At 38.1% G+C, this 17632-nt stretch overlaps 1 protein-coding gene and 1 pseudogene across 1 annotated transcript; both read left to right on the top strand.

Annotated features, from left to right (window-relative positions):
• The first annotated feature begins 663 nt into the window (after positions 1-663).
• LOC140626074 (putative olfactory receptor 2B8) lies at positions 664-1641 on the top strand. The gene has a single exon (XM_072813687.1). It carries the CDS (start codon positions 664-666, stop codon positions 1639-1641), a length of 978 nt encoding a protein of 325 aa, XP_072669788.1.
• Positions 1642-5044: 3403 nt separating this feature from the next.
• On the top strand, positions 5045-5162 carry LOC140626505 (small nucleolar RNA U3; annotated as a pseudogene).
• The last annotated feature ends 12470 nt before the right edge of the window (positions 5163-17632 follow it).

Raw genomic sequence — 17632 nt, 5'->3', positions numbered from 1 at the left:
CAAAGTTTGGACACAATGAATTCTTCAATCATTTCCAATAGGCACTTCCCAGTCAATAATTATAATTTCAGGCTCCATTCCCAAATGTTTCATTAGATTATACATAAAAATACATTGTTCTCTTTGAATAAAATTAGTAATGGAAAATTTTGCTACCTATGCATTTATAGAAAAAATGTATTTTTCTCTACACAAAGCAGAAGTAGGGGAGCCAGTCTGATGTATTTCAATTCTTGATGGAAAATAGAGAAAGGAATAGAGGCAGTACAAATGGGCAACTGATTCAGAACAAATTGATTTAATTTTTGGAGAAACTACAGTGAGCCTCAGAATTCATACAATGATGAAAAGACAATATCCCTAGTGGTTAAGAGCTCATGGATTGGAGAGTGCTGTCTGAACCCTGGTGAGTCTCCCTTGGAAAATGATTGAATCTCCTTCATCCTCCATTCCCTCATCTATTCAACGGAGATCATGTACATGCCAACCTCACTGACTCGCTGAGAGAAGAGCCTGAAACACGGAAGAGGATTCTGTCCAGTGGCTATTTATCACCCCCTTCCTCACCCACAAGGAAGGCACTGTGCAAACTTAGGCTCCCAACCAGACTCCAGCCACCTGCTGTAGGAAAACAGAGGTGGATGGAACACACAAGATAAAACAATGGAGTCCTCCTTCTTGCACAGGCAGAGTGCAAGAGAAAGAGCTAATGACAGCACCTTCTCAGGATTCCTTCTTCTAGGATTCTCCAACAGGCCTCAGTTGGAGACGCCTCTCTTTGTGCTCATCCTGATCGTTTACTTCTTGAGCTTTCTTGGCAATGGCACCATCATCCTTCTGTCTTGGATGGACCCTCGCCTGCACACCCCCATGTATTTCTTCCTGTCCAACCTCTCTTTCATGGATCTTTGTTTGACCACCTGCACGGTGCCTCAGACGCTGGCCAACCTCCAGGGGCGGGTCAAGACCATCACGTATGGTGGCTGTGTGACCCAGCTCTTCATCGCCCTGGGGCTTGGGGGCGTGGAGTGTGTGCTCCTGGCCGTCATGGCCTATGACCGCTATGCCGCCGTGTGCCGCCCACTGCACTACCTGGCCATCGTGCACCCGCAGCTTTGCCTGTGGCTGGTGCTAACTGCTTGGTTCACAGGATTCGGCAACTCTGTGCTACAAACGGCTCTGACCATGATTCTTCCCCTGTGTGGGAGAAACCAGCTGGACCATTTCTTCTGTGAAGTTCCGGTGATGCTGAAGCTCTCCTGTGCCGACACCTCCTTCAACCAGGCTGAACTCTTCACGGTCAGCGTCTTCTTCCTCGTTGTGCCCCTGTCTCTCATCTTACTCTCCTATGGCCACATCACCCGGGCAGTCCTGAAGATAAAGTCAGCCCAGGGGAGGCAGAAGGCCTTTGGAACCTGTGGTTCCCACCTCATGGTGGTGGTCATCTTCTTTGGCACACTCATCTCAATGTACCTCCAGCCTCCCTCCAGTTATTCACAGGATGTGAACAAGAGCATTGCACTCTTCTACACACTGGTCACTCCCCTGCTGAATCCCCTCATTTATACTCTGAGAAACAAAGAGGTCAAAGGGGCACTGAGGAGACTGCTGAGGGTGACCATGGACTCCAGAAGGAGCTAATGCAGGCTCGCAGGCTTGACAGTTGGTGCTCGAGGGGACTTCTGGGTGACTCCAAGTGGGTTCTCTCATAATTCAGCAGATCTTCATACAGCATCTGTTCTGGATGAGGTGGTAAACTAGGACTTGAGATGTGTCAGCAACCACAGCAAACACCACTGTCCCCATGGAGCTAAATCTTCCAGTGGAAAGAATATGGGTTTTAAGATTATGTAGAAAAAGAAAGGAAGAAAGGAAGAAAAGAAAAGAAGAAAAGAAAAGAAAGAAAAGAAAAGAAAAGAAGAAAAGAAAAAAAAGAAAAGAAAAGAAAAGAAAAGAAAAGAAAAGAAAAGAAAAGAAAGAAAAGAAAAGAAAAGAAAAGAAAAGAAAAAAGAAAAGAAAGAGAAAGAAGACAAAACCATGAGAATATCATGTCTTGGAAAACTTTACAAAAATGAGAATACACAAATTATAAGTACAAACAACAACATGAATGATTCTCAAAAACACAATGTTGAAAGAAATAAGATATAAAATGGTCTCCCTCTCTGATTTCATCTTCCTTTATTTTTCCCTCTGTTCCCCTAGGATCCTCTGTTTCTTGCATTTCACATATGAGTGAAGTCATATGAAAACTATCTTTTCTGATTGACTTATTTAACTTAGTATAATTCCCTTGGAGTTCCTTCCAAGTTGTTGCAAATAGCAAGATTTCATTTTTATGGTAATATTCCATTGTGTGTGTGTGCGAGCACGTGCATCACATCTTCTTTATTCATTCATCTTTTGGTAAACACTTGGGCTCTTTCTATAGTTTGGCCATTGTGGACATTGCTGCTATAAACATTGGGGTGCAGGTGCCCCTTTGGATCACTACATTTGTATCTTTGGGGTAAATAGTAATGCAATTGCTGGGTTGTAGGGTAGCTCTAGTTTCAACTTTTTGGGGAATTCCCATACTGTCTTCCAGAGTGGCTGCACCACCTTACATTCCCATCAACAATGTAAGAGGGTTCCCCTTTCTCTACATCCTTGCAAACATCTTTCATTTCCTGACTTTTTCATTGTAGCCATTCTGACCAGTTTGAGGTGGTATCTTATTGTGGTTTTGATTGTATTTCCCTGATGCCAAGAGATGCTGAGCATTTTTTCTCATCTGTTGGCCATCTGTATGTCTTCTTTGGAGAAATATCTGTTCATGTCTTCTTCCCATTTATTGACTGGATTATTTGTTCTCTGGGTGTGAGTTTGACCAGTTCTTTATAGATCTTGGATACTAGCCCTTTATCTGATCTGTCATTTGCAAATATCTTCTTTCATCCAGTCAGGTGTCTATTGGTTTTGTCAATTGTTTCTTTGGCTATGCAAAAGTTTTGCATCATGATGAAGTTCCCATAGTTCATTTTAACCTTTGTTTCCCGGGCCTTTGGAGACTTGTCTAGCAAGAAGTTGCTGTGGCCAAGGTCACTAAGGTGGCTGCCTGTGTTCTTCTCTAAAATTTTTATGGATTCTTGCCTCCCATTTAGGTCTCAAATCCATTTGAGTTTATTTTTGTGTGTGGTGTGAGGAAATGGTCTAGTTTCATTTTTCTGCATGTGACTGTCAAATTTTCTCAACATCATTTATTGTCTTTTTTCTCATTGGATTGTCTTTCCTGCTTTGTCTTTTTTTCCATTGGATATTCGTCCCTGCTTTGCCAAAGATAGTTGACTATAGAGTTGAGGGTCTATTTCTGGGTTCTTTTGTTCCATTGATCTATGTGTCTTTTTTTGTGCCAGAACCATACTGTCTTTATGATCACAGCTTTGCAATACAGCTTGAAAGTCAGGCATTATGATACTCCCATCTTTAGTTTTCTTTTTCAACATTCCTCTGGCTATTTGGGGTCTTTTCTGGCTCCAAACAAATCTTAGGATTATTTGTTCCAACCTTGTGAAGAAAGGGCATGGTATTTTGATAGGGGTTGCATTGAATGTGTAAATAGCTCTGGGTAGCATAGACATTTTCACAATATTTGTTCTTCCAATCCATGTGCATGGAATATTTTTCCATTTCTTGTGTCTTCCTCAATTTCTTTCATAAGTGTTCTGTATTTTTTAGAGCACAGATCTTTTGCATCTTTGGTTAGGTGTATTCCTAGGTATCTTATGGATTTTGATGCAATTGTAAATGGGATTGACTCCTTAATTTCTCTTTCTCCAGCCTCATTGTTAGCGTATAGAAATACAATTAATTTCTGTGCATTGACTTTGCATCTTGCCATATTGCTGAATTTCTGGATGAGTTCTAGCATTTTGGGGTGGAGTCTCTGGATTCTTTAGAGGCTAAGACTTTTAGTACTATGTTGAACAACAATGATGGAAGAGGACATCCCTGCTTGCTCCTGACCTTAGGGGAAAAGCTCTCAGTTTTTCCCCATTGAGAATGATATTTACTGTAGGCTTTTCATAGATACCTTTTATAATATTGAAGTATGTTCCCTCTATCCCTACGCTATGCAGAGTTTTAGGCAAGAAAGGATGCTCTATTTTGTTAAATGCTTTTTCTTCATCAATTGAGAGGATCATATGGTTCTTATCCTTTGTTTTATTAATGTGATCTATCATGTTGATTGTTTTATGGATGTTGAACCATCCTTGCATCCCAGGAATAAATTCCACTTGGTCATGGTGAATAATCCTTTTGGATTCCATTAACTAGTATCTTGGTCAGTATTTTGACATCCATGTTTATCAGGGATGTTGGCCTATAATTCTCTTTTCATGGGGTTTTGTTCAGGTTTGGGGTCAAGGTAATGCTGACCTCATAGAAATAATTTGAAAGTTTTATTTCCCTTTCTATTTTTTTTTTAAACCACTTCAGTAGAATAAGTATTCTTTCTTCTTTTAATGTTTGGTACAATTCCCCTGGAAAGCCATCTAGCCCGGGACTCTTGTTTCTTGGGAAGTTTTTGATGACAGCTTCAATTTCCTTCTTGGTTTTGATCTGTTCACATTTTCTATTTCTTCCTGTTTTAGTTTTGGTAATTTCCAGGAATGTGTCCATTCTTCCAGCTTACCTAATTTGTTGGTATATAATATGTTCTTAGAATCATTCTCATTTCCTTAGTATTGGTATGATCTCTTCTCCTTAATTCTTGATTTTATTAATTTGAGTCGTTTTTCTTTTAATAAGTCTGACTAGGGGTTTATCTATTGTATTAATTCTTTCAAAGAACCAGGTCCTCATTTTGTTTATCTGTCCTACTATTCTTCTGGTCTCTATTTCATTGATTTCTGCTGTAATCTTTTTTATTTCTTTTCTCCTGATTGGTGTAGGTTTTATTTGCTGTTCTTTCTCAGCTCCTTTAGGTGTAAGGTTAGCTTGTGTATTTGAGATTTTTCTAGTTTTTTGTGGGAGGCTTGTATTGCAATGTACTTCCCTCCTAAAGACTATACTTTCAGGAATCATTTCTATAGTTAGTACTTCCCTCCTAGGACAACCTTTTCTGTAATCCAAAGGTTTTGAACAGTTGTGCTTTCATTTTTATAGTTTGCATGAGCCTTTTTAATTCTTCTCTAATTTCCTGTTTGACGTATTCATCTTTTAGTAGGATGTTTTTTCATCTCCAAGTGTTTGAGTTCCTTCCAAATTTCTTCTTGTGATTAAGGTCTTTCAAAGTATTGTGGTCTGAAAATATGCAGGGAATAATCCCAATCTTTTGGTATCAGTTGAGACCTGATTTGTGACCCAGTATGTGGTCTAATCCAGAAAAAGTTCTATGGAAGTTGAGAAGAACATATTCCCTTGCATTAGGATGGAATGTTCTTAATATATCTATGAAGTCCATCTGGTCCAGTGTGTCATTCAAGCCCTTGTTTCTTTGTTGATCTTCTGCTTAGAAGATCTGTCTTTTACTGAGAGTGGATTATTTTTTTTTTAAGATTTTATGTATTTATTCATGAGAGACACAGAAAGAGAAGAGGCAGAGACACAGGCAGAGGGATAAGCAGGCTCCATGCAGGGAGCCCGACGATCCTGGGTCTCCAGGATCAGGCCCTGGACTGAAGGCGGCACTAAACCACTGAGCCACCCGGGTTGCCCTGAGAGTGGAGTATTGAAGTCTCCTCCTATTAATGTATTATTATCTATATGTTTCTTTACCTTGGTTATTAATTGATTGATATAATTGGCTGCTCCAACATTAAGGGCAAATAATATTCATAATTGTTAGATCTTCTTGTTGAATAGATCCTCTAAGTATGATACAGTGTTCCTCTTCTCTCAGTGTTTGGTTCAAAACCTAATTTATCTGATATGAGGATCACTACCCCAGCTTTCTTTTGAGGTCGATTTGCATAGTAAATTGTTCTCCACCACCTCACTTTCAGTATGAAGGTGTCTTAGTTCTAAAATGAGTCTCTTGTAGACAACATATGGTTGGGTCTTGCTTTTTTATCCAGTCTGATACCCTGTGTCTTTTGATTGGAGCATTTAGCCCATTCACTTTCAGAGTAACTATTGAAAAATATGAATTTAGTGTTACTGTATTACTTGTATGGTCCCTGTTTCTGCATATTGTCTCTGTTTCTTTGGGCTCTCTCTTTGCTTACAGGATCCTCCTTAATATTTCTTGCAGAACTGGTTTGGTAGTCACATATTCTTTTAGTTTGTGTCTATCCTGGAAGTTCTTTATCTCTCCCTCCATTCTAAATGACAGTCTTGCTGGATAAAGTATTACTGGCTGCATGTTTTTCTCATTTAGTACCCTGAATATATCATGCCAACCCTTTCTATCCTGCCAAGTCTCTGTGGATAGGTCTGCTGTTAGTCTGATATTTCTTCCATTGTATGCCAGGAATCTTTTGTCTCTCACTGCTTTCAGGATTTTCTCTTTATCTCTGATATTTGAAAACTTCACTATTATATGTTTGAGTTTAACTGTTTTTGTTGATTATGGGAGGGGTCCTCTCTATTTCTTGGATATGAATGCCTGTTTTCTTCCCCAGATTAGGGAGGTTCTCAGCTATGATTTGCTCAAATATACCTCCTGGTTCTCTCTCTCTTTCTCTCTCTCTCTCTCTCTCCACCCTCAGGAGTTCTAATACTATACAGCTTACTTTTTTTTTTTTTCAAACTATCACTTAATTCTCAGAGACTCTCCTCATGGGCTCTTAGTTGTTTTTCTCTTTTCTTCAGCTTCTTTCCTTTCCATCAGCTTGTCTTCTGTCTCACTTATTCTCTCTTCTGCCTCATTTACCCTACTTGTTAGAGCATTCAGTTTAGACTGCATCTCAGAGTATTTTTAATTTTGGCCTGATTAGATCTCATTTCTGCAGGAAGAGATTCTCTAGAGTCTTTTATGTTTTTTTCAAGCCGAACTAGTAACTTTTTAATTGTAGCCCTGAATTCCAACATTTTACTTAAATCCATTTCCATTAGATCTGTGGTAGTGTTACCTCTGTTTCTTCTTTTGTGTTGAATTTGTCCTTCTAATCATTTTGTTGAGTGCAAAATGGCTGTATGAGTGAGCAGAGTCAAAAATATCAAACATGACCCATGCAAAATACACACTAGAAAAATTCCAGAGATGTCAGAAACCAGAAAATAAAAGAAAAAAAAGGAAAACAAATTTTAAAAATAGAAACAAAAAAAGGGGGGCAATGGGATAGGAGAGAGAATATAATCTCAAAGACTGGACAAAACAGGGTGATCCATTTGGTTCTGAGTATATTTTGGACTGTGTGTTAGAAGATACCAAATTCCAAAATTATAAAATAGCAAAACTTATATATATACAAAAATAAAATTCAATACAGTGAAAGGAAGCCACAACTGAAGAATGTATCTAATACATGTAATTGTAAAAAAATAAAAGTTAAGAAAAAACTTAAAAATGAGGAGTTGATAAAATAAACTAGTTGGTATGGGAATAAAGAACTCTGCTAGTTGATATGATATTGGAATTTTTTTAAGATTTTGTTTATTTATTCATGAGAGGCACAGAGAGAGAGAGAGAGAGAGAGAGGGAGAGAGAGAGGCAGAGACACAGGCAGAGGGAGAAGCAGGCTCCATGCAGGGAACCTGAGTGGGACTCGATCCCAGGACTCCATCCTGGGACTCCATCCCAGGACTCCAGTATCACGCCCTGAGCCAAAGACAGATGCCCAACCACTGAGCCACCCAGTGATCCCCGATATTGGAATATTTTAACCTGAAAGATAAATCGTAAGAGAGAAAACTTGGGTTCTATATACTATTTACTCTCAGTCCTGGAGTTATGCAGTCCTGTTTGGTAAGTAAACTTGCAGTCCCCCTGTTATTCCAGCTGATCTGGGGGAGGGGACTGCTGTGCTGATTCTTGTATGTCTCTGCCTGGGGGGAATTGTACTGCCCCTTGCCAGGGGGCAGGGTTCAGTGTAAGCTGTTTGCTGTGTGAGGTCTTTGTTCCCTGAAGGCTTTCTGCACCTCTTTTGAGGGTGAGTGGGCGGGGGGGGGGGGGGGGGGGCAGGAATGGCTGTGATGGCTGTGCCCAGATCTCAATCCCCAGAGCTGAGAGATGGTGGTATTTGCCAAACTCTGCAGACTCCTATGGTACATGCCCACTCAGAACCCTCCAGGGGCAGGCGAGGAGGACACTGATTTGTGTAATTTGTAGGATTTTGACAGGAAGAGCCTTTGCTTGCTGGTCCACCCACTTCACCCTTCCTGGAGGAGGCAGAGCATTGCCCCATTTCTGTCCCTTACAGAACCCTGGCGCAGAGAGTGGTCACCTGGTGGAGTGTCCACCTGCATCTTTCCCAGAGAAAGGTGGAAGTTTACTGCATTCCAGTCCTTTGTAGGGACCCACCACAGAGAGTGGTCACCAGATCCTGCTGAGGTTTGTGGTTTATAGCATGACAAACTGAGCCTCCTTCCAGGCTCACTGACCTAAACCTGTTTCCCTTGCTCCAATGCTTGGGAACTTTGGGGGCTCAGGCGCCCCTCTTCTTTCTATGCCTCTGGGAATATTGAGACCACACCACCACGCCACCCTCTTGGGATTTTGCCCTGCTTCATCATTGAGCACCTTTCAGGCAGGGAGGTCTCTCATAGGAGCAGATTTCTAAAGGTCCCAATTTTGAGTTCAGGGCTGTATCATTTTCCTGCAGCCAGCTTACAAATGCTCCCTCTCCCTGCTGTTTATCTTCTGATATATCCCCTCTATTTCTCTTCTCCACACTCCTACCTTGAAAAAAGTGGTAATTTTTCTATTTGCAGAGTTCCAGCCTTTTTTCTTTAAATCTCAGGTTGAATTCATATGTGTTCAGGATGGCTTGATAGTTATTGAGCCAAATTTAGGGGGCCAGATGAAACCAGAACCTCTACTCTTCTGCCATCTTGCCTCTCTTCCCCTTCATGAATTTTTAAAATTCTTAATTTCCTGATTGACCCATTCATTCTTTAGTAGGATGCTCTTTAGCTCCCATGTATTTGAGTTCTTTCCAAATTTCCTCCTGTGACTGAGTTCAAGTTTCAATACATTGTAGTCTCAAAATAGGCAGGGAATGATCCCAATCTTTGATGCTGGTTGAGACCTGATTTGTGACCCAGTATATGATCTATTTTGGAGACTGTTCCATGTGCACTTGAGAAAAATGTGTATTCTGTTGCTTTAGGATGGAATATCTGAATATATCTATGAAGTCCATCTGGTCCAATGTGTCATGCAAAGCCCTTGCTTCCTTGTTGATCTGCTGCTTAGATAACCTGTCCATTGCAGTGAGTGGGATGTTAAAGTCCCCTACCATTATTGTATTATTATCGATGCATTTCTTTAATTTGGTTATTGGTTGGTTTATAGAATTGGCTGTTCCCAAGTTAGGAGCATAAATATTTACAGCTGTTAGATCTTCCCATTGGACAGACCCTTTAATTATGATATAGTGTCCTTCCTCATATCTTATTACAGTCTTGGTTTAAAATCTAATTTATCTGACATGAGGATTGTTACTCCAGCTTTCTTTTGAGGTCAATTTGCATGGTAAATTGTTCTCCACCCCCTCATTTTCAGTCTGCAGGTGTCTTAGGTCTAAAATAAGTCTCTTATAGACAGCATATGGTTGGGTCTTGCTTTTATATTCAGTCTCATACTCTCTGTCTTTTGATCGGGCATTTAGCCCACTTGCATTCAGAGTAACTATTGAAAAATATGAACTTAGTGCCATTGTATTACCTATAAAGTACTCTTTCTGTAAATTGTCTCCATTCCTTTTTGGTCTATGTTAGTTTTGGGGTCTTTTTTCTTTTAAAGTTCCACTTCAAAAAATAAATAAATAAATAAAGTTCCACTTCAATATATCTTGCAGGGCTGCTTTAGTGATCACAAATTCTTTTCATTTCTGTTTCTCCTGGAAGCTTTTCATCTCTCCATTTTGAATGACATCCTAGCTGGATAAAGTGTTTTTAACTGCATATTTTTTCTCATTTAACACCCTGAATATATCACACCAGTCTTTTCTGGCCTGCCAGATCTCTGCAGATAGGTCTGCTGCTAGTCTACTGTTTCTACCTTTGTAGGTTATGGGCCTCTTCCCACCCCTACACTTCCCCCACCCCCTAACTGCTTTCACAATTTTCTCTTTGAGATTCGCAAGTTTCACTATTATATGTCAAGGTATTGACCTATTTTTATTGATTTTGAGGGAGGTTTTCTGTGCCTCCTAGACTTGGATGCCTGATTCCTTCCCTACATTAGAGAAGTTCTCTGCTATAATTTGCTCTGATATACTTTCTGCCCCCTTCTTTACTTTTCTTCTGGAATTCTAATTACTTTAATATTGTTTCACTTTATGAGATCACTTATCTCTCAAATTCTCCCCTTCATGATTCAGTAGTTATCTCTCTTCTTCTCAGCTTCTTTATTCTCCATAATTTTGTCTTCTATATCACTAATTCCCTCTTCTGTATCATTTATCCTAGCAGTTAGAGCCTCCATTTTTTATTGCATCTCATTAATAGCCTTTTTTATGTTTACTTGACTAGATTTTAGTTCTTTTATTTCTCCAGAAAGGGATTCCCTAGTGTCTTCTATGCTTTTTTCAAGCCCAGTTAGTATCTTTATAATTATTATTCTGAATTCTAGTTCTGACATCTTACTTATATCCATACAAATTAGATCCCTTGTAGTCAGATTGACTCTTGTTCATTTTTTAAGGTTTTTTTCATCTTGTCATTATTGCAGAAGGTGGTTACTTTTCTATTTGTAGAGTTGCAGCTATTTTCTTAGATCTCCAGTTGAGTTCACAAGTGTTCAGAATAATTTAATAGCTATCTATCTGAATTCCTGGCACCAGACAAAACTAAGTCTCCTACTCCTCCACCATCTTGGGCTATCAATACTGTTCACATTTAATTGTATAAAATTTACCCCTTATTTGTGTAAAACTCAAAACCAGGCACAAAGAACCTGTGGTATTGGGAGTCAGAATAGTGGAATCACAAGGGATTTTTTTATCAGAAGGAGAAATGAGGGAGGGGAACTCTGGGGTTCTGCTTATATTCGATTCTGGGTCTGGTCACTGTTTATGGAAGGTATACAATACTGGAAAATTCATCAAACTTGACGCTGACTCTAGTTCCACCCTCTGTATGTTGTATGTCAAACCATTTACTTTTAAAACATTTGAAATAAACTAGATATTAATATATATTATGATACTAAACATTCACAGTAAGATTTGTGTTCCTTTCAAACTCGATCTGGCTTTCTATTCCAAATGATCCATCTGATTTCTTTCCAATGTGCTGAACTAATAGAATCGAAACTGTTTGATATCCATAATATTTAACCAATGAGAATGAACTTTACCTGGCTTTCCTTTGAAGACCTCAAAGATCATTTGTTCAGTGAGTTCTGGTCTCTTCTTCCTTCCAGGTTGATTCGCTATTGTTTTTCTGATCTCATTTCCATTCTGATCATTGTTCTTTCCTTCCTCCTGATAACTTGGAGCTTTTTTTTTTTTTCTTACTACCCTACAGGAGTGAAGGTAGGTTATTTATCTGAGAATTTTTTCCTAATTTGGGTTTTATTGTGGTATACTTTCCCCTGAGATTGCAGTATCCCATAAATTTTAGTAATTGGTGTTGTATACACAATTTTTAAAGATATTTTGATTTCTCTCTGATGTTCTTTGATCCATTGGTTTTGGGGTGGAGGATTTTATTTAATTTTTATGTATTTTGAAGTTTTTCAGCTTTTGTTTTGTTATGCTTCTTCATCTTGTATCACTGTGATCACAAAAAGATGAGTTCAATCTTCTTAAATTTGCTAAGACTTGGGACGCCTGGTGAAGCCGAGGTGGCTCAGGGGTTTAGCGCCTCCTTCAGTTCAGGGCCTGATCCTGGAGACCCAGGATCGAGTCCCACATCAGGCTCCCTGCATGGAGCCTGCTTCTCCGTGTCTCTGCCTCTCTCTCTCTCTCTCTCTCTCTCTCTGTCTCTCATGAATAAATAAATAAAATATATATATATAAAAAAAAAGACTTGAGACGCCTGAGTGGCTCAGTGGTTGAGCATCTGCCTTCTGCTCAGGGTGTGACCCCGGGTCGGGGGATCAAGTTCCACATTAGGCCCCCTGCGAGGAGCCTGCTTCTCTCTCTGCCTGTGTCTCTGCCTCTCTCTCTCTCTAATGAATAAATAAATAAATCTTTAAAAAACATTTGCTAAGACTTGTTTTGTAAATTATCTTGTGATCTATCCCAGATAATGTGCTTGGCAAGAATGTGTATCCTGCTGTTGTTGGATGAAATGATCTATATATCTTTATTAAATTTTTTAGTCTAAAGTCTGACTCAAATCCAATATTTTCCTATTGATTTTGTCAGAATGATTTATCCACTGTTAATATTAGAATATTGAAGTCGCTATGATTATTATATTGTTGTCTGTTTCCCCCTTCATATCTGTTAGCATTTGCTTAATAAGTTTATGTGATTGAATCTTGAGTTCTAAATATTTACCAGTTATATCTTCTTGATTAATTGACCCCTTCATATAATGATGTATTTTTTTCTCTTGTTACCACTTTTGTTTTAAGATCTATTTTGTCTAATTTATGTTTAGCTACCCCTCCACTCTCAAACATTTACCAAAAAAAATCAGCACCAATTCTTCTTAAATCCTTCAAAAAATTAGGAAGGACATTCCAAACTCATTTTACAAGATTATCATTATCCTGACACTAAACACTGATAAATACTACAAAGAAAAAAAGAATAAATGAAATCTATAGACCTATATCCCCGGTGAATATAGATGCAAAATTTCTCAGCAAAGTATCAGCAAACCAAATTCAAAAGCACATTAAAAGGTTCACACACCATGATCAAAAGGAATATATAGCAGGGATACAGGAAGAGACAAGTACACAGATCAGCATATATGATACACCACACAGTAGAATGAAAGATAAAAATCATACAATTATCTCAATAGATGCAGAAAGGCAGTTAACAAAATATGACATATTTATATAGTAAACATACTCAACAACATAGATGTAGAAGGAATGTACCTCAACATAATAGAGGCCATATATGAGAAACCCATGGCTAACATTCAATGACAAAATGTTGAAAGCTTTTCTTCTAAGATTAGAAACAAGACAATGATGCGTGCCTTCACTACTCATACAGAACACAGAACTGTAAGTCCCAGCCTGAGTAATGAGGTAAGAAAAGAAATAAATGGTATCCAAACATTAAAAAAAAGAAGTATAATTGTCTTTGCTTAGAAATTATATATATGATTATTTAGAGAAGATCCTAGGTGCCACCAAAAAACTATTAGAAGCCATCAACAAAGTAAAGTTGCAAAACAGAAAATCAACATAAAGAAATTAGTTGCCTTTCTATACCATAAGAAAAAACATGTGAAAAGACTTTTTAAATCCCATCCACAATAGCATCAAAAGCAAAACACTTAAGAATAAATTGAACAAAGGAGCCAAATGTTCACTATACTTTAAACTATAACGTATTTATGAAAGAATTTGAAGAATTAAGATATCTTATTTTCATGAGTCAAAAGAGTTAATTCTGCTAAGATGTCCACACCACTCAACCATTGATTCAATGCAATCACTATCAAATTTGAGTATTATTTTTTACAGATAGAAAAAAAAGCAATCCTAAAATCTATATGTATAGACAAAAGTCTCCAATTATAAAAGTCAATCTGACAAAGAAGAACAAAGCCTGAGGCATCCTGCTTCCTGATTCAAACTATATTATAAAGAAGTAATCAAAACAATATAGTACTGGCTGAAGACACACACACCAAAGGAATTGAATGAAGAGCCCAAACATAAACCCACCCATATATAGACAACTAATATTTGACAAGAGTTCAGAATATTCATGGGGAAACACAGTCTTTTTAATAAATAGTCCCAAGAAAACTGGGTAAGTACATGCAGGGAAGTGAAATTGGAGTTATTACACATCTCACAAAACATAACTTGAAATGGATTGAGTTGTAAATATAAGACCCGAAACTTTACAACTCCTAGAAGGCAACAGAGAGGAAAAGATTCATGATATTGGACACGTTGACAGCTACCTACCAAATGAGGGTGGTCTAAGCATTATCCTATCTACTAATACAGCCTAGTCTTTATAATCCAAATTTTAATCCAAAGCCAGAATATGTCACCAAACGCACCAGCAACAAAAGCAAAAAATCAAGAAGTGGGACTACATTGAACAAAAAGCTTCTGTACAGCAAAAGCAGCAATCAACAAAATGAAAGATCAACCTATAGAATGTAAGAAAATACACATTTTATACCTGATAAGAGGCTAATATCCAAAATATATAAGGAATTCATGCAATGCAGGAGCAGAAAAACCAGTAATTCCATTGTTTTCAAAAGGACAGAGGAACTGAATAGATATTTTCACAGAGAAGACATACAAAGGGCCAATAGATATATGAAAGGTATCTGACATCACTAGTCATCAGGAAAATGCAAACCAAAACCACAATCAGATATCACCTCCCACCTGTTAGCCTGGCTATCATCAAAATGACAAAAGATAACAAGAGTCGGTGAGGGGACACTGACTGTGGGAATGTAAACTGGTATAGCCTCTATGGAAAGCAGTATGGAGGTTTCTCAAAAAATTAATGATAGAACTACTACTTGGATACCCAGCAACCAACTTCTAGGCACACATCCAAAGGAAATGAAGTCAGGATATTGAAGAGATATATACCCTCCCATATTCACTGCAGCATTGTTCACAATAGCCAAGATATGGAAATAACCTAAGTATCCAAACAGATGAATGGATAAAGAGGATGTGGCATACATATCTAAAGGAATATTATTCAGCCAGGAGAAGAAAGGAAATCCTGCCTTTTAGGACAACATGAATGGACCTTGAGGACATTATGCTAGGTGAAATAAGTCAGAAGAGAAAGACAAATACTATGTGATCTCATGTAACTGTGGAGTCCAGAAAACCTGAACCTGTAGATACAGACAGTAGAATGGTGATTACCAGGGACTAAGGAGTAGGAGAAGTGGGAGATGTAGGGCAAAAGGCACCAACTACCAGTCATAAAATGAATAAGTCCTGAAGACCTAATGTATAGCATGGTAGTTATAGTTCATATTATGATATTACAGACTTGAAAGTTGCTAAGGAAGCAGATCTTAAATGTTCTCACCACAAAGAAGAAATGGTAATTATGTCACATGATTGAGGTGTTGGCTGACACTACAATGGCAATTGTTTCATTATGCATATATTCATATTTGTACTCCTACAACTTGCTCAATGTTATATGTCAATTACATCTCAGTATATCTGGCAAAAATAAATAAATACTAAAGATATCATTCATTTCTTTCATCCCACTATTCTTCCTCTCCTGAGACCATATTTTTACTTCTGTTTAATACAAAATTCTCTTTACCAAGTTACTAAATGAGAATGTTGTAGAAATGCCCTATATATAAACACAGCCCACTCTTTCCGATCCAAATTTCAATCCAGAGAATGAAAGAATAGCATTTCCAAACTTTGAAGAAATAGCATTTCTTCAACATATGTGTATCTACTATGACAGCAAAAGGGTTATTGTTTGTTTTATTCAACTCTTTAGTGATGTAAGATTCTACCAAGAGCAGATACCTCCACCACCTCCTGGTTAAGAGTTTGTTTTTTTCTATTCAATGTGACCTGCAGAAATAAACTGTTACCATACACACTTGGGTATACTTGTACACATTTCAAAAATTTTGAAATCATTTATCATTTATAATCACATCATTTATAATTCTGTCACTTCAAAGTAGGATAAGCTAAAGGAAACATATTCTCTTCTACTATTCATCTTCATAAATGGGATAAGAAGTCTGAAGAACTACAAGAGATTGCAGGAGGAGTACATTATTTGTGCATGTGCATATCTTATATATGTGTAATATTATACTACTATATATGTTACTTCAATCTAAATGCAAGCCAAAATGACATGTTCTGTAGAATTTGAGAAACATTTTTCAGTATAAAATGGTCTTTCCCAAAAAAAGCAGTGAATCAAGAGAGAGTTTGAATTCATGCTAAAATGACACATTATACCATGATATTTCCTTTAAATACATTAAAACAAAAAAATAATAATAAATAAATAAATTTTAAAAATAAATAAATACATTAAAACAGAGTTCTCATTTCCATAGATAAATTAATAAAGAAGTTTTCCAAAAAGAATCTTGCAAAACTGTTTCGCTGTTTATAAATACTTGAAAAAGGAATTAATTTTTTTATAGATTTTATTTATTTATTCATAAGAGACACAGAGAGAAAGGCACAGAGACACAGGCAGAGGGAGAAGCAGGTTCCATGCAAGGAGCCAGATGTGGGACTCAATCCTCGGTCTCCAGGATCACACCCCGGGCTGCAGGCGGCGCTAAACCGCTGCGCCACCGGGGCTGCCCGAAAAAGGAATTTAAAAATACATATAAAGCACTATTTGCAATCTGCCACCACAAAATCAGGGGAGCTCCTGAGCAAGGTTTTGACAACTGAACATGGCATCCTATTGATCACGAGGATCCAAAATAACTCAATCATTAGAAATGTCCAGGATGCTCCACTGAGACTAAAGAAATAGATACAATATTGAACAATTTCACTCTCAAAAAGAGATTAAAACTGTCCTCAGAAATGGTTGACTAATCACAAGAATCTTTATACTTCTTAAAGATCAGAGATTTCATTCAGTTCAAATGGTTAAAATAAATCCATACAACAATGGAAATCAATACAATTAAATTTTTTAAACAGAGCAAGTATAGGTGCCCAGGGCAAATCCCAAAATGTTCAGCACGATGCAGAGGGTCTGGAGAGAACGCAGGAAACCTACATTATACACACTGCAGATATGCTAATAAATGACAGTCCTAGAGCCAGAACAGGGCTATGAAGGTAGGGACACATAAATCGAGAATCCCCCAAGCCTCTTTGTGCTGACTTGTACCACACAAGTTAGTGCCCACATTCCATTGCGGTGAAGGGGACTCCAAAGCTGTGTTTGAAGGGTCAGAGGCCTCCTGCTCTTGCTATTTGGTATCCTTTGCTAATTGGTAATAAGTCTTCTGCTGGTTAAGAATTGTGTTTCAGGGCATCTGGGTGGCTCAGTCAGTTAAATGTCTGCCTTTGGCTCAGGTCATGATCCCACAGTCCTGGGATTAAGTCTCACATTGGGCTTCCTGCTCAGGGGGGCGTCTGCTTCTCCCTCTCCCTCTGCTCCTTCCTGTGCTTTCTCTCTCTCACGCTGCTCTCTCTCTCTCTCTCTCTCTCTCTCTCTCTCAAATAAATAAAAATCTTTAAAACAAACAAAAAAAGAACTGTGTTTCACATGAATGACTGACATTTTGGGGTCTACATCACTCACTATCCGAGCTGATGATGTGTTCCCTATGTTCCTCAGAAAGCAAAAAAGCTGGAGGAATCCATGAATTGCTCTAGAGCATAATGGTCGCC

Source organism: Canis lupus, chromosome 37, assembly GCF_048164855.1.
Source record: "Canis lupus baileyi chromosome 37, mCanLup2.hap1, whole genome shotgun sequence".
In the NCBI taxonomy this organism is placed as follows: domain Eukaryota; kingdom Metazoa; phylum Chordata; class Mammalia; order Carnivora; family Canidae; genus Canis; species Canis lupus.
This window is presented reverse-complemented; position numbering and strand designations above follow the sequence as displayed.